General features: G+C 51.6%; 2 protein-coding genes across 5 annotated transcripts in view; both read right to left on the bottom strand.

The window, feature by feature from the left end:
- The window catches only part of Rsph6a (radial spoke head 6 homolog A), a 22,831-nt gene extending 13,558 nt beyond the window's left edge, over positions 1-9,273 (bottom strand). For all 3 annotated transcript variants that reach the window (XM_021169221.2, XM_021169222.2, XM_021169223.2), the window contains exons 1-2: positions 8,577-9,273; positions 6,311-6,542 (exon numbers count right to left, since the gene is read on the bottom strand). In XM_021169221.2, the coding sequence (XP_021024880.1) occupies positions 6,311-6,542; positions 8,577-9,205 (861 nt within the window). In that variant the 5' untranslated portion in view covers positions 9,206-9,273. The remainder of the gene's footprint in view (positions 1-6,310; positions 6,543-8,576) is intronic.
- Positions 9,274-9,323: 50 nt separating this feature from the next.
- Sympk (symplekin) overlaps positions 9,324-13,149 on the bottom strand; it is a 30,203-nt gene continuing 26,377 nt past the window's right edge. Inside the window, exons 23-27 of one of the 2 annotated variants that reach the window (XM_021169219.1) lie at positions 11,412-11,599; positions 10,490-10,666; positions 10,294-10,389; positions 9,662-10,021; positions 9,324-9,571 (exon numbers count right to left, since the gene is read on the bottom strand). In XM_021169219.1, coding sequence (XP_021024878.1) covers positions 9,443-9,571; positions 9,662-10,021; positions 10,294-10,389; positions 10,490-10,666; positions 11,412-11,599 — 950 coding nt within the window. In that variant the 3' untranslated portion in view covers positions 9,324-9,442. The remainder of the gene's footprint in view (positions 9,572-9,661; positions 10,022-10,293; positions 10,390-10,489; positions 10,667-11,411; positions 11,600-13,149) is intronic. The other variant, XM_021169220.2, reaches the window with a different exon arrangement.

Genomic DNA, 13,149 nt, shown 5'->3' with positions numbered 1-13,149 from the left:
CAGAGGCAGGCAGATTTCTGAGTTCGAGGCCAGCCTGGTCTACAGAGTGAGTTCCAGGACAGCCAGAGCTACACAGAGAAACCCTGTCTCAAAAATCAAAAAGAAGAAGAAGGAGGAGGAGGAGGAGGAGTGGGATGAGGAGGAGGAGGAGTGAGATGAGAAAGAGAAGGAGGAGGAGGAGGAGTGGGATGAGGAGGAGGAGTGGGAGGAGGAGTGGGAGGAGGAGTGGGATGAGGAGGAGAAGGAGGAGGATTGGGATGAGGAGGAGGAGTGGGATGAGGAGTGGGATGAGGAGGAGTGGGATGAGGAGGAGGAGGAGTGGGATGAGGAGGAGTGGGATGAGAAGGAGGAGGACAACAACAACTACTGGTGTGAGGTCTTCCTTGGAGGTTTGATAGAATTCAGCATTGAACTTGCATAGTCCTGGGGTTTCCTCGAGACATTTTTTACTGACAGCTTCAATCTCATTGCTTGTTTTAGGTCTGATGAAGATTGTGTGCAAGTGTGCGAGTGCAAGCGTGCAAGTGTGCAATTGTGCTAGTATGAAAGTATGCATACACATGCATATGTATCTCTTTAGGGCTTAATTTTGGTAGATAGTATTCTTTTAGAAAGTCCTGCATGGCTGGGGAGATGGCACAGTGGTTAAGAACACTGCCTGCTCTTTCAGAGGACCTGAGTTCAATTCCCAGCAACCACACGGCCATTCACAACTGCCTATAACTCCAGTTCTAGGGGACTTGACATCCTCACACAGACAGAAATGCAGTCAAAACACGAACAAATATAAAATAATACATCATTTTTTTAAAATTTAATATTGGGGGGCTGGCAAGATGGATCAGTGGGTAAGAGCACTGACTATTCTTCCGAAGGTCCTGAGTTCAATTCCCAGAAACCACATGGTGGCTCACAACCATCCGTAATGGGATCTGAAGCCCTCTTCTGGAGTGTCTGAAGACAGCTACAGTGTACTTACTTATAATAAATAAATAAACCTTTTTTAAAAAATTAATATTGGAAAAGGATTTGATTTAACGCTGAGGTGGTGGTAGTGCACGCCTTTAATCCTAGCACTCGGGAGGCAGAAGCAGGCATGTGTCTGTTTTTTGAGTTGGAGGCCAGCCTGCTCTATAGAGCGAATTCCAGGACAGCGAAGGCAACACAGAGGAACCTATCTCCAAACAAACAAAACAAAACAAAACTGAACTAGAGATAGAGAGAGCTTTTCAGAGTGTAAGCCTTCACTGTGACCTCTAATGAAGTATGGTCTGTAATGTTACAATTTGCAGCTTCACCTTTCTTTTGTCAGAGGAGCTAAGGCCTGCTTGCATCTCCCTTTTTGTCGGGCTGACTCTGTGCTGTTCTTTCAGTCTCAGTGTCTCCCTCTTCCCTTCTTACTTCATGCTGCTGCTTTTGCTTGTGTGATATCTCTCAGCTTATTTATTTGTTTATTTGCTTATTTATTATATCCACTGTAGCTGTCTTCAGACACACCAGAAGAGGGCATCAGATCCCATTACAGATGGTTGTGAGCCACCACGTGGTTGCTGGGAATTGAACTCAGGACCTCTGGAGGAGCAATCTGTGCTCTTAACCACTGAGCTATCCATCCGTCCAGCCCGACTCCAGGCTTCTTTAGCGTTTACTGCTGTTAGCTTTCCCGTGGAGAGTGCCCTGCCTTCTGACAGGATGTGGTTCCTTTACACTTGCCTCCAGGGATTTCTTCATCTGCTTTCTGACTTTGTTACTGGCACACAGTTCATCCAAACATGTTTAGATTGCAAAGGTTTTTGTAGTGTCTACTGTTGACTTCCACTTTTATTTACCATAATCTTCAAAGACTTCTCTGTCGTTTGAGGCTTGACTTGTGTCCCCTCTGATGTGAGTTCCATATACTGCCAAAACCAAAAAATCTGTTGGGTGGAATATTCTGTATATATCTGTTAAAGTCCAGCCCATCCACAGTAGACTTGAACTCTCAAATTTCTTTGCTTTTTGGTTTGGAAGACCCAGGTAAATTTGAGAGCAGGGCATTTGTTGCTGGGGCTGGAGGACAGCACATGGTTAAGAGCACTTGCCAGACCCTGGAGCTTGACTCCCAGGAGCCATGCTGAGCTGCTGGCAGTTATCTGACTTTGTGTCCATGCCATCAGACACCCACATCTGGCCTTCAAGGTCCCCTGCACAGAAGGGTATATTCCACACAGGCACATATACACAAATAAAAATAAAATACATTTCTGAAAAAATTCTAACCACCGTGAAGTGGAAACTTCTAGTTTCTTTGGAAAGTTAGTTATGTCCAATGGTGTTTTGGTAGGGCGTCCAGGTAAAAGGACGTTTTGATATGGCGAGCACGTGAAAGGACCTGAAATGAATGAATATAAACATGACCCCACAGACAGCGGGAGACAAGCAGTGAACGCTGGCTTGGTTTGTTCTGCCTCCCTGGTCTTCACTAACTACATGCATCTATCGGTTTGTCTTACATAGCATCATCGAGTTTAACAGAGTGGTAACCCTGTCACTGAGAGAAACTTGCCCAAGAATTATTGCTTGTGAGCTTCCTGCAGCAGCTTGCTGTTTGCATGGCCCCACCTCTGGCTGGTTGGTGAGTCTTGTGGTTTCTTCAAGATTGAACTACAGCTGCTGGCTCCTGTGTGGTGTCTGCCTGCGGAGTCACATTTGGTGTGGGACTGAACGGCCTCCAAGGAAGACTGAGCTCGCCCCCATCCTAATAACTCTTTCCCCTTCCCCTTCTCCTTTTCCCCTTCTTCCCCTTTCCCCTTCCCCTTTTCCCTTTCCCCTTCCCTTTTCCTTCCCCTTCTTCCCTTTCTCTTCCCTTTCCCTTCCCTTTCCCTTTCCCTTCCCCTTCCCTTTTTTCTTCCCTTTCCCTTCCCTTTTCTTTCTTTCTTTCTTTCGTTCGTTCGTTCGTTCATTCGTTTTTAGAGACAAGGTTTCTCTGTGTAGCCCTGGCTGTCCTGGAACCCACTTTGTACACCAGGCTGGCCTCAAACTCAGAAATCCGCCTGCCTCTGCCTCTCTCTGCCTCTGCCTCTCTGCCTCTGCCTCTCTGCCTCTCTGCCTCTCTCTCTGCCTCTCTGCCTCTGCCTCTGCCTCTCTGCCTCTGCCTCTCTGCCTCGCCTCTGCCTCTGCCTCTGCCTCGCCTCTGCCTCTCTCGCCTCTCGCCTCTCGCCTCTCGCCTCTCCTCTGCCTCTGCCTCTGCCTCCTCTGCCTCTGCCTCTGCCTCTGCCTCCCAAGTGCTGGGATTACAGACATGCACCGCTATATGCCACCTCTGTCGGTCTTTAGGCATGATTATAGCTGGTTTGCCTGTTGTCACTGATGTTAGCATCATGGAGGTGACTCTGTGTAAAGTGCTTGCTATGTAAGCACAAGGTCCCAGTGCAATCCCTAGAACCCTGTTAACAGCCAGGTGTGCTGGTACAGGTATATAATTCCAGCACTGGGGACAAAGACAGGAGGATTCCTGGGTACACTGGTCAGAAAGGCTAGTTAACTGGCAAGAGTGATATACATACACACTCCTCAAACTCACTATTCTGTAGCCAGGAGGGAAGATTAGGGAGCAAATACAGGAATTTTAGGATCTCTTGTCCATGCAATAATAGCTGTTATTTTTCTTAGAATCCTGTATCCATGTGACAGTGGTGTAGAAACATACTACGGTGGAGGGATGTCAGTACTGCCCTGCCCTTCTGGCTGCTGTTAATGGACTCAAGTGTGAATATCCCCAATGACTGACAGAAGTGTGACTACTCCACAACAGAACACCCCCAGTGACAGGATGACAGAGCCAATCCCCCCTTCTTTTTACTGGGAAAGGGAAAAGGGTATATGCGTTTTGCTAGCCTGGAATTCCCTATGTAGATGAGGCTAGCCTGGAATTCAGAGAGCCACCTGCCTCTGCCTCCTGAGTGCTGAGATTGAGGACATGTGACACCGTGACTGGTCCTGAATCTGCTTGGTGTGGTTGGATGGAAAGAAGGAAAAGCTATTTTCCTGGTCCCCAGAGATCATTTTCTGGTATAGCTGTATTTCAGCACAGGCTGGTGTGACACTCAGAGGCCACATGAACATGTTTTATTCTATGACAAGCCTTGACTTGCTGGAGTTAAAAAAAAAATCTCGCTGCTTCTTTCTCTCATCCTGTTTCTGCTATTAGGAAAGTCCTATCTGCTGTTTATTGTGAGACAAGGTCTCTTGTATCCATGGCACCCTTCAACTCAGGTACATAGCCCAAGGGTGGACTTGAACTTCCAACCCTCCTGTTCTATGTCCTAAGTGCTTGGCTTGCAGGTATGTGCTACCACGGCCAGTCAGTGTGGTGCTGGCCGCTGACGTCAATCCTTAATGCATCCTAGCTAAGCATTGTCCCACTGAGTTGTGTCCCCAGTGCTGGAAATCAATCTCATGGCCTTCTGCATATTGGGCAGTCTTCCTATCACTTAGCTACGCCCCCAGTCCCTCACAAGAGGATTCTAGGCAACTGCTTTACCACTGAGCTATACTTTCAGATTGGATTTTGAGGGATATAGGGATGTTAGGACGAGATTTCCTAGCTGGGTAGTGGTGGCTCGAGGCCAGCCTGGTCTACAGACAGAGTAAATTCCAGGACAGCCAAGGCTGCACAGAGAAATCCTGTCTAGAAAAACAAAAAACAAAAAACTTTTTTTTTTTTTTTTTTTTTTGTTTTTCGAGATAGTGTTTCTCTGTNTAGNCCTGGCTGTCCTGGAACTCACTNTGTAGACCAGGCTGGCCTCGAACTCAGAAATCCGCCTGCCTCTGCCTCCCAAGTGCTGGGATTAAAGGCGTGCGCCACCACGCCCGGCCCTTCTGGAATCTTTCTATCCAATTTTTTCTTTCAAATGGGGTCTTATGGATCCCAAGCTGTTTGACCAGATGATTCTGAGCTGCCATGACTCCCGCACCAGGTTAGACCTTTAAAAAAATACTACAGTTAGACAGGAGAGAGGGCTCAGCAGTTAAGAGCACTGACTGCTCTTCCAGAAGTCCCGAGTTCAAATCCCAGCAACCACATGGTGGCTCACAACCATCTGTAATGGGACCTGATGTCCTTTTCTGGCATGCATGAAGGCAGCTACAGTGTACTCATATAAATAAAATAAATGAATAATTCTTTAACAAGAAATGCTATAGTTACTCGTTTGTGTGGGGATGGGAGGACACCTTGTGGAAGCTTGCTCTCTCCTTCCACCTGGAGACTTAGGTTGTCACATTTGGTGGCAAAAAACTTTCACCCACTGAATCATCTCACTAATCTATTTCACCCAATTAAAAAAAGTAATTTATTTTTATTTTCCTGGGCATTGGTGCTTGGCCTACACGTATGTCTGTGAGAGGGTGTTGGATCTTGGATTTATAGACAGGTGTGAACTGTGGCATATGGATGCTGAGAATTGAACCCAGATCTTCAGGAAGAGCAGCCAGCGTTCCTAATCACTGAGCCATCTCTCCAGCCCTCCCCCGTTAAAAAAATTACTATTGAGATAATACTTTACTGTGAGCCCCGGAAGGTCTGTAACCCATCTGTGTAGCCCACATTAGCCACAACTCACAACCCTCTTCCCTCAGCTCTCCTCGGCTTTTCCACTTTAAAACACCCCCCCAAAAAAACCCCAAGCCGCCCCAAGCCCCCCAAGCCCAAAGTTCAAAACAGGGCCTCAAAGATTCGCAGGCTGGTTGGCCTGGCGCTCGCTCACCATGTAGCTGCACTTCCGTTCCTCCTAGGGAGCTGGCCTCACAGGTGTACACCACCAAACCCAGTGTGTGCAGAGCTGGGGCTGGGAAGCCAGGGCCTTGTGCATGCTGGGCAAGCGCTCTACTAACTGAGCCATGCTCCCAGCCCCTCCCCTAAGTTGTATGGATCAGTCAAGGCAGGAGCATAGGACTGTGGACTTAAAACACGCCGAGGATGGTAGGATGTTCTCGGATGGTGTGTGGAAGAGTTCTTAGCAGGTTTAACTAATGGGGAAACTGAGGCAGGATAGGAAGGAATAGATTCTGAGTTGAGAGACTCTGGGAGGTGGTAGGAAATGTTTTTGGAGGTCTGGTGAGATGAGAGAACGCGCTTCCTCACACGACAGCCAGGGGCAGCTCCTACAGGGCACGAGTGCTTGTCCTTCGCTCCTAAACCTTGTGTGATGCCCCAGGAACTACTGTTCACACACTTCTGTTCACACCTTAGCACTGGCTTTGGCATAGGCTGGCCCCCCTACCCCCACCCCCAGTCTTGCCTCCCACCTGCCCACACCAGCTCACTCACCACCTCCTCTTCCATTTCCTGTTCGCCTTCTCCTCCACCCCTGATAAACAGAGCCTTTTGTTTTTCGGCCATCTCGTAGGTGGGCTGCATCTCGGGGTCGTCCCGCAGCGTGTCCAGCTTCGGGTGAAACCACTCCCACTGCGTGGTGCGGTTCAGAGACTCCAGGATGGACAAGGGGTCCTCAGGGCGCTGGTTCAGGATCTTGGTCAGCAGGTTCACCAGGTGCTCATACCTGCCTCCCAAAGGAGTGGGAGGTTGGGGACACCACTCAGTCAGTGCACTGAGCCTGACATGTTGTGCCTGTCCCTTTTTCTAGTGCTCGGGACACACAGGTGGGAACAGACAATGTCCCTGATCTGGTGCAAGTGACATTCCGGTGACAGATACAACTGGCTGCCTATAGCCAGGAATGAGAACTAAGCCTTCACTTCCTTCCTTCCCTGTGACAGGGTCTCACTGTGTAGCCCAAGCCAGCCTTCAACAAGAACGCTGACTTTATGACTTCTACGTAATATTGTTTAAGTGGCCACAGCCAATGCAATTAGGCACAAGATTGAGAAAATGTATTAGAATAGAAGAAGCAACATTGTTGAGGCTCACAGACAATGCTTGGGGTTGCAGGAAGTCCGAGGATGGGGGTGTGCCTGGTATACTGGGAAAAGATGGAGGTTTAGTGTAGCTGGAGTGGGGAAAGGGAGGACTGAGGATGGAAAGGAAACAAGAGTCATAGTCCCACGGGCTTCCACCCACTTAGTTCAGGCACCACAGTGATTATTAGCGAGCACTGCTGAATCCTTGCAACCGTTTTACCCACGTGCATGCACACACACCTCCACAAGAGGGAGCTACTGCTTAGGAAACCTGTGGTCAGGACTCTGCACCTTTGAAACCAGGCTGGTCTCACTGCAAAGCATTTACATGAGGCTTTCTGTTGCATCCAAGCCAACTCTGTGAATGGTCTCAAGTGTAGGAGAGGTAAGGAGATGGGACTGGCTGGGTAGCTCAATGGTTTTAAGGCACTTACCTAACTTGCAGGGTGCCCTAGGTTTAAGCTCCAATACTGTACAATAAATTATGGATGTACATATCTTGGAGAAGAATGCAGAGGACCTGGGGGAGGCAAGGCCATGCTCTAACCTCTGAAGGCACTGCAAGCCTGTGGTGAATTTACAACCATGTAGGCAAAATACTCATCCACACTAACTAAAAAAGGTAAAAGGCTAGAAAGATAGCTCTGAGGCTAAGAGCACATACTACTCTTGCAGAAAACCAGAGCTCAGCTGCCAGCACCAATATCTGGCAGCCCACGACGGCCTCTGACCTCAGATGCAGAAGGAACGCCTTCTTCTGGCCTCCGCAGGCAGTGTGCTCACACACACACACTCACACACATGCACACACATTCACATACACACATGTATGTAACTCTCAGATACTTAAAAGAGGTGAGAACAGGAGAAAAAAGTGAGACTAGCCAGGGTGCTTCAGAAAGGAACCTTGAAGCTCTCAAGACTGGGAATGTGTTGACAAAATGCTATGGGTTAATTTTGACCGGGTCTGGGGCCTGAGGTAGAGACAACTAAGTAATGAGTGGAAATTGCATATTGACAGCGGGCAGGGCTGCACCTCCTGAATATTCTCTTCCAGGCACTAGGGAGCCATAGCAGGTTCTTAGCAGGGGAGGGATGGAATCGGCCATATGCTTTAGCCAGCCTTGCGTCACTAACTTCCTTTCCCACTGTGGTCCCAGACAGCAGCGCCCTTCCAAGGCCTTGCTGTGCCCTGAGTCTGAATCACTGTACCTCTTGTTATGCGCAAGGTGCTATCCCAGGTCCCTGCCCCTGCCTGGCCACCTAAGTCCTTTTCACTGACCATGCCACATCTGACATCCATATTTCATTCTTTATAACACACTGAATGGAAGGAGGGGGACAGTGGCTGCAGCTCATTGACTCTGACAAGTAGAGGGTCCTGGGAACCAGAGGCCTTGCTCTAGAATACTGGCCCTCCCCCTTCTTAGCTTGTGATTTTAAATAACCCAGCCTCTCTGGTTCAGTCTCCTGCAAAAATAGGCTTAGTGGCTGGGACTAGATGTTGGTCGGGGGTGGGGGTGGGGGTGGGGGTTGGCACTGCGTCTGCTCCAGTTGCTATTCCTTCCCCAACTCTCTGCTAGGTTAGACATCCAGAGACCCCACACCTGAAGCAGCCTTGGCTAGAGCCCTTCCCAGTCAGCTGCCCGCCTTCTCCACCCTCCACCTCCTCTCACAGGCTGAGGTTGCAGCTCACGCTGGTCTGCAGCAGGTAGGCCTTGGCGTTCTGTATTGCCAGCTCACGAGGCTCGGGGTCAGGTACCTCTCCAACAATGGGCATGAAGCCCAGGTCAGAGGGCCTTAAGTGGAGGGAGGGGTCGTCTCTCAGGTAGGGTCCGTGCTGTGTGTCCTGGCTGAATATCTCGTCCTCTCTTGGATACAAGTTGAGCTGGCCCAGGATTCCGGAAGCCGAGCCTTGGTAGGTAGACTCCAGTTGTTCTAAGAGGCCCTGGCCCTGTGGGAACTGCTCCATCATCGTGCTATCATCCAGGTAACCCTGTTGCGAGAACTCCATGGGAAAGCCTGGTGTATAGCCTAAGGGCATGGACTGGTGGTACTCGGTGCCTTCGTCACCTTGAACATCTGGGACCAGGCTGGACCTCTGTGGCCAGTGGGGTAGACCAGTTCCCTGCAGGTCCTGACTGCCCTGACTGCTCCGACTGCCCCGCTGCGGAGGCGGTCGGTTCAACCCATCCTCTGGGATGGTTAACAGAGGCTGAGAGTACTCTTGACTCCGTGCCCTTTCTGAGCCTTGGGAAGCCCTCCGGGTTTGAGAAGGGTCAGGATTGGGCGGTGGCTCCCCCATGCCTCAAAAGTGTGCTGCCCTAGCCAGGACCCTGCCTGCCTACCGTTACTTTACCAGCGCGGGGCGCCTTCAGGGTGAGAAACGGTGTGCGCAGGCGCAGTCTAACACAGGCACATCCTCAGGATTTCTAACCTGGCGCAGCAGCTACGCCCTCAGCGCCACCTCTTTATTTGTGTTAAGGCAAAGCTCCAGGAGGCCCCGTCCCGCCCCTCCCCTCCCCCCAAACTCCCGCAGCTGTCAGCTGTTCCCCTTGCTCTCGGGTTCCCTGGTTTCTGGGCTGGAGGTCTTCAAGGCTTCTTCCACAGCATGGCTGAGGTTCTGGGGGCTCCGCTCATCCTTGGAGCTGGACCCGACTGCTGCTGCCTCCTGGTGGCGGGAGAGGGCAAGAAGCACTGGGTCAAGAGCTAGTTACCCACTCAGATCCATTCCCAGGGCTCTGCTGCAATCTGTTCCTACCTTAGGCAGGGGCCCCTCGAGACTAGAGTCCAGGAGTGTGGTTTCAGCCAGCCCCGAGTCGTCGTCCATGCTGATGAAGATGGCGGGGGTCTCGCATTCGGGACCCTCCTCCCGGTATTCCATGACCTCCTCAGCTGGGGTGGGACCAGCTCGGGCTGCTGCTGGCACCGAGGGCGTTGAGGACATAGAGGCAGCGGGCGCTCCGATGCCTGTGGGCTTCTGCTTCTGTTCCTCCTCCAGCTGCCGCTTCAGGGCCTTCTCCTGAGCCAATCGCAGGCCGATGAGGTCCTGAGGGGGCCGTGGGGCAGGGGCAGGGGCAGGGGCCGGGGCCAAAGCCAGAGCCAAGGGCTCCAGGTCATCCTGGGGTGGGAGAGGTACTCAGCTCAGGAAGGGTACACCTAACACACACCCGCATCCCACCCCCACCCACGCATCCGAGTAGAGAAAGCAGAGCACTCAGCGCTGCTGAAAGCAAAGAGCGCACGTCGCATAGACTTTCCATCCTGGTGCAAAGGTGTATGGGGTGGGCGGCCATTCTCCTTTACCAGGGACAAAATCTTGGGAGGCTGTGGGTTTAATGAGCAGACGTCTTGGGGTGAGAGGCACAGGTAGGTGGGCGTCATTGCGCTCACCTCTTCCAGGGGCCCTGAAGGTGCTTCCTTGACTTCGGGCTCCTGCTTTCCAGTGGCCTCCAGGATGGTCATGATGGAGTTGGGGATGTGTGCTTGCTAGGTGAAGGGAAAGGCACCTCTCAGAACCCCGTAACATAGAACCAAACCTTCCAGAGCTTTCCTGCTCACTTGGCTCTACTCTACCACACCCAGGTACCTGGTGGGGAGTGAAGGAGCGCACATGGGCCAATAGTGGCTCCCGGAGCTCAGGGCACTTGTCAAAGACTGCGCCAAGCTGCTGTGGAGGTAGCTGCAGGATGACCTGGAAACTCTGTGGCTTGGTGCGCTGGCAGCACTTGATGAAGCCCTCCCATACCTTGGGGTACTTCCATACCTGTGGGGCAGGAGGGGGCCGTTAGGCACAGGTCCAACCAGCCACCTCCTTCCTGAAGACACCGCCATGACCCAGGACCCATATGCTGTCACTTGAAATCTTACTCCAGGCTTCATACACCTGCCTACCCAGGAATTTGAGTTTCTCACAGCAAACTACCAGGACAAGATACAGGAAAGGGGCCCCGCCTCCAATCCCTAGGTTAGCACATCATCACATGCTAGGACAGCACCACTTCGTGCTTCACAGCTGCCATTAGCCACACTCAATAGGTTGGAGGATGGGACCTTAGTCACATGCGGCTTAGGGACAGCCTGTGCTCTGACTCCAGCTTTGGCATGGAGGACGGATTCAATTACCATTTCCAGTCTAAGAGTTGGTGCAGCAGGCTTGCAATCCCAGCACTCGGAGGACGCAGGCAAGAGGATCATTACAAATTTGAGTCATGGTTATTCTGGGCTACATAGCAAGACTCTTACCAAAACAACTCATTCCTAATTCTAGTCTTGTTAAAGACAGGATGCTTTCAGCTGAGCTGTGTGTCCTGCAGTGCCCAGGAGTGGGGTAAAGAGAGGCATACACACCTCTCACGTCCCCAACTGTTCTCAGTGTCACCCTGTAACCAGCTGGAGGGAGTGGTGAGGGCACACTGCAAGCAGTGCAGGTGCTCCGCTGATGGACCCTGCCTTCCAGGCCCCTGAGATCTGCCCCGCGGTGGCTGACTGCTGGGGCCAGGGCAGGTTACCTGTTTCATGATGAGCCGGGCCAGGATGTTCATGACGAAGCCCCCCAGGCGGGGGTACATGGTGAGGGACTGGATGACGGTCCGCATGAGCAGCATGGGCAGAGGACTTTGCTCCATCAGCTGCTGCATCACCACAGCTAGCACTTCCGATGTGTACACATTCCGCTCCGCAAAACACAGGTTGGTGGCTGTGAGGAGGCGGAGAGTGGCCTATCCTCTCTGCCTTGATGTCCCCCATTAAGTGGGAACCTCCCCCCCCAAGCTTCTCCATCTTTATCACAAAAGGCCCTTTATGAGGCTACTCAACAACTCTGCCCCTAGAAGACTGAGATAGGTGTATCCAACCCCAGGATAATGCACGGTGGACCAATCTGGAGGACATAGGCTCTCCTGGCAGAGTATGCTGCACACCCTGGGGCCGCCCTAACCTAAGAATGGCTATAACCCACTAAGGTGAGGGAGGAAGTGCTACCAGTACCCCTAGAATCCCCAGGAGAGGGAGGCAGGTCTGCCAGAGAGCTGACCAGTCACTGGGGTCTGATGGTGCAGAGCAGATACCATGAGGGACACTCATGACAGTAACAGGGAAGGGAGGGGTAAAGTGGGGCGAGGGCCAACCCAAGCCAAGTGTCCACAGGTTGTGGAAAGATGTCACACTGAAGAAAGCATGGAGCAGGCCTTGCTTGAGGTCTAGCTCCTGGGAGTGGGTGTCAGTATCAGGGTCAACTGGGCTGAGAGGCGATCCCAGGAGCTGCCTCTGAAGTCCTTCCCCAAACACCACTGGCCATGTGAGTGTGTCAATCAGGAAGTCTTTATTGAGCAAGAAGAAAGCCCACCTGCCCTCCCAATCCCTGAGAGGCCAATGCAGGGAAGGATGATCCTGTAAAGAGGAGGCCCAAAGGGAGAGGAGGGACCTTGCAGCAAACACATAGGCTGAAGGGCAGAGGAGAAAGGACTGGCAGAACTTGAGGTGCCTGTTGCTGTGGAGGCGTGTTCCACTGCTGCTCACATGGGCCTGACACCAGTTTCTGTCTACCCAGCCTCTTGTGTTTCCCACTCAGACTCTTCCAAAAGGTCAGCCCGTCCTCCACCCCAGAGGCTGCATGAGGCCAAGTCGGTTCCCTCCCTCACTTGGAAACCTCTGCTCAGCCCTAGATCTGACAGGCTCATGTCTGTTGGGTCTGCTCGCTGAAGGTTATCCCACTTGAGAAAGCCCTTCCTGAGTCAGCTGTCAGTGTCCCAGTATGTCCCCAGCACTGTGTTGGGGCCCAGGGAGGCCAGGGCTTCTCACCTGATGGGACAAGGGAGATGTGGTGAGAGCTGTGGGGTACCTAGGAAGCCTAGAGGCTGTGAACTGACAAGAAATCCCAAAGAAACTGCCAGACTGTGCAAGGTAGAAGCCTGTCTTCAGCCATCTGCGTGACTTTTGACAGGGCCCTTCTCTCTTTGTGACTAGATTTCTATTCTGGATCCAAGATGGCTGTGTTTCCAAATCCCTTCAAATTATGTATAAACTGCCCTTGGGAATAGGCTGCTATAGAGTCAAGGTTATTTTCATTGCATTTAAGGACCAAGAAGCAAGTGTGTGGATAGAGATAGAACACTTACCTAGCACATGGGAGGCTGCTCTAGGTTCATTCCCAGCATGGTAAAAAGTGTGTGTGTGTGTGTGTGTGTGTGTGTGTGTGTGTGTGTAGCCCACAATTCCAGCTTATACCCCTCCCCTTTCCCTGCAGCC

The sequence above is a fragment of the Mus caroli genome, chromosome 7 (genome assembly GCF_900094665.2).
Source record: "Mus caroli chromosome 7, CAROLI_EIJ_v1.1, whole genome shotgun sequence".
NCBI classification, from domain to species: domain Eukaryota; kingdom Metazoa; phylum Chordata; class Mammalia; order Rodentia; family Muridae; genus Mus; species Mus caroli.
This window is presented reverse-complemented; position numbering and strand designations above follow the sequence as displayed.